Raw genomic sequence first — 9402 nt, 5'->3', positions numbered from 1 at the left:
CAGCAGTTATTTCGTTTTATTTACTGATTGGTAGAGCAGTTAATTCAAAGTCATGTGTTAATTAAACATTTAGTCACAAGTCAAGCAAAAATGACATATGTATTAGTTTAAATACGAAAATAAGATATTTGCGAACTATTTTTTCAAGACTTGCGTTTCCAAGGAGATAACTCCGCCGACGGAAGTTTACAAAGGTCGGAACTCTCCTTTCATAGAGATGAAAATGTAGCAGGGAATTTCCCGCGAGAAAATGTATACATATATAGAGCGTAAACGCACGTGACACCTGTCAATATTTAGCCTTACGCACCTAGTGTCAAACAAACCGAATGGTAGGTATCCTAAAGTTAGACATACTATGATACATTTCCTGCTGTGAAAGATTAAGTATTATATATATAGCCCAGGCCACTTGTCTACATGCACTGATACATCATCCACAACAGGTCCAGTAGGCAGTACTTACAGACTATATAGCTATATATATTCACCTATAAATTATAGCTGTATTGAGCTATATTTTCTCAGATTTCAAACTTCATCACATGAAAATACTTAATAGCTCAAAAGACCTATTTCGGTTAGGTCAATAGAGCTATTATAGGTCTTTACAGCTATATAGTTCAATCAGCAGAGTGTACTGGACCTGTTGAACTGAACAAACATTACCTTTTGAAAAACCTTAGAATAGTACGAACAGCGTTACTTAAATGTATGTAAATAAAATGAGGTATGATAAAAAGTTATGTAGTGAGCTCATATTTTTTCTAGGTATTTAATTTGTGTATATTTGTGTCAATACTTCAATAATTAACTATTGAAAGAAATTAATATATGGTAAGAGGAGGTTGTTGCAGTGTCTGAATTTCTTGTGAAGAAAAAGTAAACACTACTCTCTTCTATTGATTTGGTATCAATTGTCTTGTTCAAAGGCTTTTGTCTAGTGAACAATATGCTCAAAAACATTGTTGGGTGAATGGGCCATCCATTGCAAACAGGAATTAACAGCAGTATTAATACTTTTTATTTTATTGTGTATTCTAATTTCCTCCCCTTACACAACCTAGCTACATCACAGCAAACATGTAAGCCATTCATTGTGTCTATAACATAGTCGGGTTATTAATTTATATCCAAATGGAGTTCTGAGAAAATAAAAATAATGATATCATAAAAATGCTTCTAGAGGATTTTATTCATCACAGATTCTTCAAAACTTTAGAAATACAACCAAATGATTATTCTGAAATGAAGATGTTAGGTTGATCTGTGTTGTCAGTTTACAATAGCTAGACCATCACTTTTAAGAGGCTTTTTGTCAAACATATTTTTTAAGGAAAGTAAACAATTTATTAGAAGACACTTATCATGCTAGGCACCCTGCTGTTCAACTGGTGTTGAATTCCTCCAAGGTACCTGTTGATGTGAATGTATAAAATGGCAGATACTGTTGTAGGGGAGACTATTGTAAACGGGGAAACTTTACCCCTACAATGGTAAATTCTGTATTCGCCCAGAGTTAACATCACATGTCACATTTGATTACTATAATTGAGTCTGTCAAGGGTCTGATAAAAAAAGGTTATCAAAATATCAGCTAAGTGGCCTTATGTATTCTTGTAATTTTAGATATATAATGGCTTCAAACAAAAGTCTAGCAGGTACTATACGTAAACTTGACGAGGTGGTTGTGAACAGGATAGCGGCTGGGGAGGTTATACAGAGGCCGGCTAATGCTTTAAAGGAAATGATGGAAAATTGGTAAGTTTGATATGAAACATTATGTTTTCTAGTGGTGTCCTAATTAATATTTGTAAATAGAAATGCAGTGATTGTCTTTGTTATGGTTATTAACCAGTCTTTAAGATCTATTGTTTTGGGAATCGAGGTAAAAATCGGCATCAGTTTTATAATGACATGAATTAAAAGTGCTGAACTTGAAATTGTTCATGTTGTAATCAGAATGTGGTGTCATTAAATAAATGAGAACTTAGGTGTATGTACTGTATGATAAAGTTTGAACCCTGTTTGTCAAAAGATAGAATCATATTAATATATATGATTCTGAAGGGTGTTATCATGATATCTTATATGATATGATATCATATTGAATTTTTCATATGGTTCTTTAGTGTCTCCACGATAACTTGACTTTCCGAAGAACTCAACTTCATAAACTGCTTCTATACTGAAGGGCTGACTTGGGATTTCTGTTCAGATCAGTAGGTCAAAGGTCAAGGTACCTGTTAGTATAACTAGGAAATAAGTCAGACAGGTGTCTTGAAGTTAGTGAATCAGGTAAATGGATTATATTTTAAAATGATATTTATACATGTATGTTGTCAGCCTGGACGCTAAGGCTACCAGTATCACGGTGATTGTGAAACAGGGAGGACTGAAGCTTCTACAGATACAAGACAACGGGACAGGGATCAGGGTAGGTATGACAACCAAACAGTTGTCAGCACAACAGGACACGGATAATTAGGTACGACAACAAAACAGTTGTCAGGACAACAGGACAGGGATCGGGGTAGTTACGTCAACAAAACAGTTGTCAGGACAACAGGATAGGGATTAGGGTAGGTATGACAACCAAACAGTTGTCAGGACAACGAGACAGGGATCAGGGTAGGTACGACAACAAAACAGTTGTCAGGACAACGGAACAGGGATCAGATAGGTATGACAACAAAACAGTTGTCAGGACACCGGGACAGGTATCAGGGTAGGTACATCAACAAAACAGTTGTCAGGACAACAGGACAGGGATCAGGGTAGGTACGTCAACCAAGCAGTTGTCGGGACAGGGATTCAGGTAGGCATGACAACAAAACAGTTACAAAACAGTTGTCAGGACAACAAAACAGGTATCAGGGTAGGCATGACAACCAAACAGTTGTCAGGACAACGGCACAGGGATCAGGGTAGGTATGACAACCAAACAGTTGTCAGGACAACAGAACAGGTATCAGGGTAGGTATGACAACAAAACAGTTGTCAGGACGACGGGACAGGGATCAGGGTAGGTATGACAACCAAACAGTTGTCAGGACAACAGAACAGGTATCAGGGTAGGTATGACAACAAAACAGTTGTCAAAATGACGGGTCAAGGATCAGGGTAGGTATGACAACAGTATTATGTACACATTAGGCCTGCTTCAACCCGTTGTGAAGTTCATAAATGTGATTGTAAAGCAGGTAAGTGATACAGGCCCATTAGCCCTCTTGCTGTATGCTGACACTTGAAAGTCCTAATAAGGGAAGGTTTTCTACTTGTGTTTTTTTTTTGTTCGCATGCTGACACTATGGAATGTTGATAGATGTCCATGTGTTATGCTTAAAAAAATTGGTTTAACAACAAAAATCCAAATCCAAACGTTATGACTATGTGTACGTACAGTATAACTATTGATGATTTACAGAAAGACGATATGAACATTGTATGTGAGAGGTTTACTACCAGCAAGCTACAATCATTTGATGATCTCAGCTCCATCGCAACTTACGGGTTCCGGGGTGAAGCTTTAGCAAGTATAAGTCATGTGGCCCACGTTACCATAACAACCAGAACAGTGGATTCAAAATGTGCTTATAGGTAAGATATTCATGAGTCAAAAACAAGGTCACTGTTACTATAATTAGAATGTTGGTGTCATTGCTCTACTAACTTCATTTTACTTCCAAATGTCGTGAAACTTGTATGAGATTGTGTTTCAAACGTCAGAGGTTAAAACTAAGAAAAGCACCAAGACAATACAAGGTCATGTTTACGACGAATATTACGCTAGTGTCCGCCTCCTACAGACTTTGATTTCTTTTTTGATTGTCATGAAACTTTGTTGACGTTTCAATCTGATTAAGGTCATCGTTACTGTAACTAAGATATTTGATGTCAAAGACCCTAAGTCGCTGTAACAGTTAGTATTTCTAATCTCTTCCAATCATGAGGATATAAGGATCATCTGTGATGTCCTGTTATTCTTGTATTCACAATGTCAGTTGAGGCTTACCAAGGTAAGAGGTGTTGGAAAGCGGTTGTTGGTATGGAGAATACCAAAATTCTACTCCTGGAGTGAAGAATTTTCATATTTTCCAGTGGCATATACTAGATGATATAAAGGATTTGTTCAGTATGTGTACATGGAATAATCATCTATATGTTCTTGGTTTGATTACAGAGGTCAATTCACGGATGGAAAGTTGAAGGAAGCAGTCAAGCCGTGTGCTGGCAACGTCGGGACCCAGATAACGGTATACAAACAGTTCTACTCGAGTAACAAAAATGTCCAAGTACTTTTTGGTCTTAAACATCACTAGTCCAAAGAAATAGAATCCATCTTGATTTTTGCATGCAAAATTTGTTAACATTATTTCTTAGACAATGCATTGTAACATCGACAGACAGAGTTGTTAAACTGTAAAAGGAGAGGAAAAATACAGCCATGCAGGGATTCAAACCCGGGACCTGAAAACTCAAGACGGTGAGCTACTTAGCCACCAGCGACCAACCCAGTCCAGTCCTGCAGTATCACTATACATTAGGTGTCCTAATGTTACAGCCATCTTTTACACTGTTTTAGAGGGTTTTTTTCAGCATTAACATCAATCATATAACACCAACCAAAACTAGAAATGACTTCCAACGCATACCGTACATTGTGTACATTTGGTACTCGAGTTCAGTAATTATTTGTCATCTTCACTATGTCAACTGTGTTTTGATTTCATAATTCAAGCATAAATATGATTATTTTGATCAAATTATTTACATCAGATTATTTTTGTTGACTTTTGGGAGCCTACAGTCATGTATTGTCAGTCCATACGAAATACACATTTTCATACCGGAAATTTGGTCAGGTAACTGACTAACTGTCCCAAGCTTGCCAGGCCGGAACGACTTTTACAGGACATTTCGGTCAGGTTAGCTTGAAATACTTTCTAGGAAATTAAAAAAAAAATTCTAGGAAATTAAAGGAAAAACTTACAAACATTGTTTGATGTGTACAATAATGAAATGAAAATGATAATTGGATTTGGTAGTGGTTTGCCGGGTTTTGCCCCAGTCACGTAAAGAAGCATTATTCTTCACACAATCAATGTCATTACAGGTTACCGCAGTGCTTGACTGCACTGAATGTTACAGAGGTATTTAAAACGCTTAAGTGACATGACTCTAGACGACTCTAAGGTAGAAAACGTATGCTAGATTAATCGTGATGATTGGCAGTAACTTTTATCGGACATGTCCATTGGATCGGCATATTTCGCATGGACTGAATTATGTATTCATACGGCTGCTTGGAACAAAGCCGGGTATAGTTGTCACCTCATTTCGTGTGTCCATGTGTCTTTCCGATTGAGACTCTGAAACAGATAATGGCCAATGCTCAAAGTATGGACGTCAGATTTGATACATATCATCATGTATATCATGTCACTGCGGTCTTGTATTTATAAATGATATCAAACAGGGCTGGGAAGAATTAGATAGTAAGTATATTATTAGTTATTTCTGGGTAAGGAGGCGTCTACAGGCTCCTAGATCCTGTCTGGTTTTTATAGCTCCTACCGAACACTTTTTGCGGCAGTATTTCAGACAATACACAACCATCTTTGTAATAAGCGTCCTAACGGCCCCCTTATTGTCTGTTTCGTTGAATTTGTTGTCAATTAAATAGACTATTTCATACTGTGAATGATTGGCACACCTCGAACGCTTGTGTGTGTGTCGGACGCCATCTTTGTTGTTATAAAGAAAGATTTTAGTTTGAGTTTTCTCCCCTTGCACATGCTTTTATAGACCTCGGCAAGATAGAGTGTTACAAATTAGAAGGATGACAAAGATACATATCACGACACGGAATGTCCGACGTGATATGTGTCAGTATATATTGTTTTGTTTGTTTTAACATAGCTATATAAATTATGTATTAAAAGAGTTTAAGAAACATTAGCAAGAATTTAGAAAAGATAACCTCCAAGATCTCAAGTTTCAGAAGCATTGCAACTTCTTGTCTAGTTAAAAAACAAAGAAACAGGTTGCTAGCTAGATAAATATTATATATAAAATGTGTACCAATGAACTTGTCGGTCATTTATGCAATAATTTATTATTGTTGAACGACATCAAAATGAATTCAAATCAGTTTGCCGTACCATTCTGCTAACATTTATCTGATCAGGAGTATTTTATTTATCTTTTCCTCCTTTTTGTAGGTTGAGGATTTATTTTACAACATTAGCACTCGACGAAAGGCCCTGAAGAGTCCATCAGAAGAGCATTCCAAGGTCATAGAAGTGGTCAGCAGGTGAGAGGTCAAGGTCAAAGAGGTGGTGCCACTCAGCAATAGAAAACTGATAATGTTTACATTAGGGTTATCAAACCGGGCAAATTTTAGTAAATGGTTAAGTACTCAAAACAAGTTTCGAACAAGTAATCGGTTAATCGGTCAGTTTGGTAATCAAACACGAACAACAATAAATATCTCATATGTTAAGCAAATTTTCCATTTCAAAACTTTGCATTCTGGCTCCCTCTTAAAATCTGTTCTGGTTTTTAGCTCACCTGGTCCAAAGGACCATGGTGAGCTTCTGCCATTCAGCAGCGTCCGTCGTCCATCCATCAACTTTTCCTTTAAAGCGTACTAGTCCTAAACGGCCAAGTATATTTTGACTAAATTTGGTCTGGAGTATGCTTAGGCCAAGGGGAATCCATTTTGTATAAACGGTGGGTGTGGTCTCCCAGGGGGCAGAAGGGCGGGGCCCAATAGGAGAAATAGAGGTTAAACCTTTAAAATCCTTCTTCGACCATTGGGATTAAGGGAATTTATTCTTATTTAGTCTGGAGCATCCTTGGGACATATAGGTCGGGCTTTGTTTGAAGTTTGTTCTTGGTATATCTTAAGTACTGGATGGATCTTTCTGAAATTTCATATGTACTTGCATGGAATGCTATATCTTTACTTCTTACCAATTAATTTGAACATATTGAGGTGAGCGATACAGGCCCGCTGGGCCTTTTGTTTTATGGTGTGGTCGGCATCTCATTGTTAATCCTTACTATCAAATATAAAGACAACACCCTGACGGGTCAGCCGGAGCATCGATAGAGAATTTGTGGGCATAATAAATAAATATGGGAGTAAATACATGTCCGACTATTCGGTTATTTAATTTTTAGTAACCAGTTTGCGGTCTTCATACCAAGTAACCGGTTAACCGTCAACAACCCTAGTTTAATTTCCAAAATGTCAAAAAGAGTAGTGAATTGTTTATGTATTACACTGATTCCACAGAATTAAGACCTTTCCGTATACCAGATTTGTCGTACTTATAACTCCTGTTGTTTCTTGTTTCAGGTATGCTGTGCATAATTGTAAAGTAGGATTCACTTTGAAAAAGGTATGTCAAGAAAAAAAAACTATTTGAAAGATTATCCTTCATTTATCTGAGAATGCTCACACATGGTATCGTGTTTACTGACCGTAAGTTATAGTAAAATATCGTAGTTTATCTTTGTTATATAAGTTCTCCAAAGTTCCGTACTCCTGTAGAATCTTGTTTGCTATTTCCGTTTCTAAAGAAGTTACATGTCAGGTCTTTCTTATATTTCTTATGCAGGCTCCTCTTGGTCCCATAAATTGTGCATGTGTAATTTTGAGACTGGTTAAAGATCAAGTTGGCTGCATGGAAGCCATCTTGGATTTTAAAAGTTATTTAAAGTTTGTTAAAATCTTAGAGATCTTTATGAAATTTCACAAGTATAGTCCTGTTGATTTATTTGTCTTCATATCACCTTAGTTACCTGCTGCAAGGATAGCACAAACAAACAAACAACAACAAAAACAGAAATGTTTGTTCAATTACGAGACTGATTGGCAGAACAAACTAACTGCTAGACTGCCATGTTGAAGGGTGACAATTGTAGTTTTTTTACCATTATTTCTTTTTCACTAGGTAGTTCCCCTTGGTACTTTAATAGTTGTGTATGTTTATTTTGGAACCAATCACAAGATAATGGTGGCTGCAAGGTAGCTAGTCATCTTGGAATTATGAAAAAATGACCAATGCTAAGTAACAGTACTGTTCCTATAAACAGCTGGGTGACGGCGGCGTCAGAGATATCCCTAGTGTGCTAAGTGACAGTACTGTTCCTATAAACAGCTGGGTGACGGCGGCATCAGAGATATCCCTAGTGGCTGTATTATTTGCCGCACCTTCACAAAACATGTTTTATGTCAAGTCTTCTGTTATTAAGATATTTAAAAAAAGAAATGATTTTAAGAGAACAAGCTATTCAGAATAATTTAATAAATCTGGTAACCTTTCCATTTTCGATCGGGTGAGTCATTTACGCCAAATTCTGTGACTTTGTTGTATGTTTAATAAACAGATCTTTGCTGCATGTTCTAATGTCAATGATATACATATATATATATATGTTCTTATTGTTATATCTCCGAGCTGCAGGGTGGACATTGGAAAACAAAAGGAAGGACAAAAAGGTTTATATATAACTGATTGTGTTTTACAGCATGGAGAGAGTACTGCGGAGGTTCGGACACCAGCCAACTCTACACACGTTGAAAACATTCGCACTATATTTGGGCCATCCATCGCAAGGTAGGGAGCTCCTGTTAATTCTCAGTGATTTCTCCTCCAGTGAGGAGGGAGAAACTCATCTTGTGTGTATACATTCATTACTCAGTATTTACATTTCCTCTGTACAGTCCTAAGATAAACATACCAACCAAAAATATTGCTGTAATATTCCAATAAAAGCAAGAACCATAACATGTGAATGTTTCCCAATTGGAAACTGTTTGGGTCTCTCCATGAAACTGTTTGAGTAATCAGGGACCAATCATCAAGAGATGTCAACTCAAATTTTAACAGAAATTCTGAATGGTACATTAGTGGCTATCGTCAAATAGAAACCATTCAGAATTTCTGTTAAAATTTGGAACTGAGACCATAGAAACACAAAGTTGCACAAAAAGCTGTTCTGCTGTTATTAAAAAGGAAAACAGTTTGTTTAAAATGTATTTTGAACCAAAAACGACAACAAAGAACAATCAAATAAACTTGTCTTTGTTTTGAATGTAAATATAAGGATTAATATGGATCTTCATTAACATTTATAATGATATGCAACACAGTTCGTTTCAAACATATTCTGCAAGATGTTACATTATGAAATATGATTGAATAGAATAGTATTGCATACAATCATCAATGTTAAAAAGCCGCAAGTTATTTTGAAAACTTGTTCCTCTGTTGATTTCCAAGATATTGTCCTTTTTGGACTGAGTATTGCAGAATACTCCAGATAATATTGTTATACCTGACTACTGTACTATAAAGTTATACCTGAACTCTGTACTATAAAGTTATA

General features: G+C 36.5%; 1 protein-coding gene across 1 annotated transcript; it reads left to right on the top strand.

Moving 5' to 3' along the window:
- The first annotated feature begins 207 nt into the window (after positions 1 to 207).
- Positions 208 to 8727, top strand: LOC110465934 (DNA mismatch repair protein Mlh1-like). The gene is made up of 8 exons (XM_021522117.1): positions 208 to 332; positions 1630 to 1761; positions 2347 to 2437; positions 3428 to 3600; positions 4184 to 4256; positions 6225 to 6316; positions 7367 to 7409; positions 8542 to 8727. Exons 2-8 carry the CDS (start codon positions 1637 to 1639, stop codon positions 8632 to 8634), a joined length of 690 nt encoding a protein of 229 aa, XP_021377792.1. The 5' UTR covers positions 208 to 332; positions 1630 to 1636; the 3' UTR covers positions 8635 to 8727.
- The last annotated feature ends 675 nt before the right edge of the window (positions 8728 to 9402 follow it).

This window comes from Mizuhopecten yessoensis, unplaced genomic scaffold (assembly GCF_002113885.1).
Source record: "Mizuhopecten yessoensis strain PY_sf001 unplaced genomic scaffold, ASM211388v2 scaffold11107, whole genome shotgun sequence".
Lineage (NCBI taxonomy): Eukaryota > Metazoa > Mollusca > Bivalvia > Pectinida > Pectinidae > Mizuhopecten > Mizuhopecten yessoensis.
This window is presented reverse-complemented; position numbering and strand designations above follow the sequence as displayed.

Excerpts from the sequence above, each read along its gene's own strand:
- LOC110465934 (XM_021522117.1), top strand. The coding sequence starts at position 1,637 with ATGGCTTCAAACAAAAGTCTAGCAGGTACTATACGTAAACTTGACGAG. Across the intron at positions 2,438-3,427 it reads ACAACGGGACAGGGATCAGG|AAAGACGATATGAACATTGT; the intron begins GTAGGTATGACA and ends GATGATTTACAG. Across the intron at positions 6,317-7,366 it reads GTCATAGAAGTGGTCAGCAG|GTATGCTGTGCATAATTGTA; the intron begins GTGAGAGGTCAA and ends TTCTTGTTTCAG.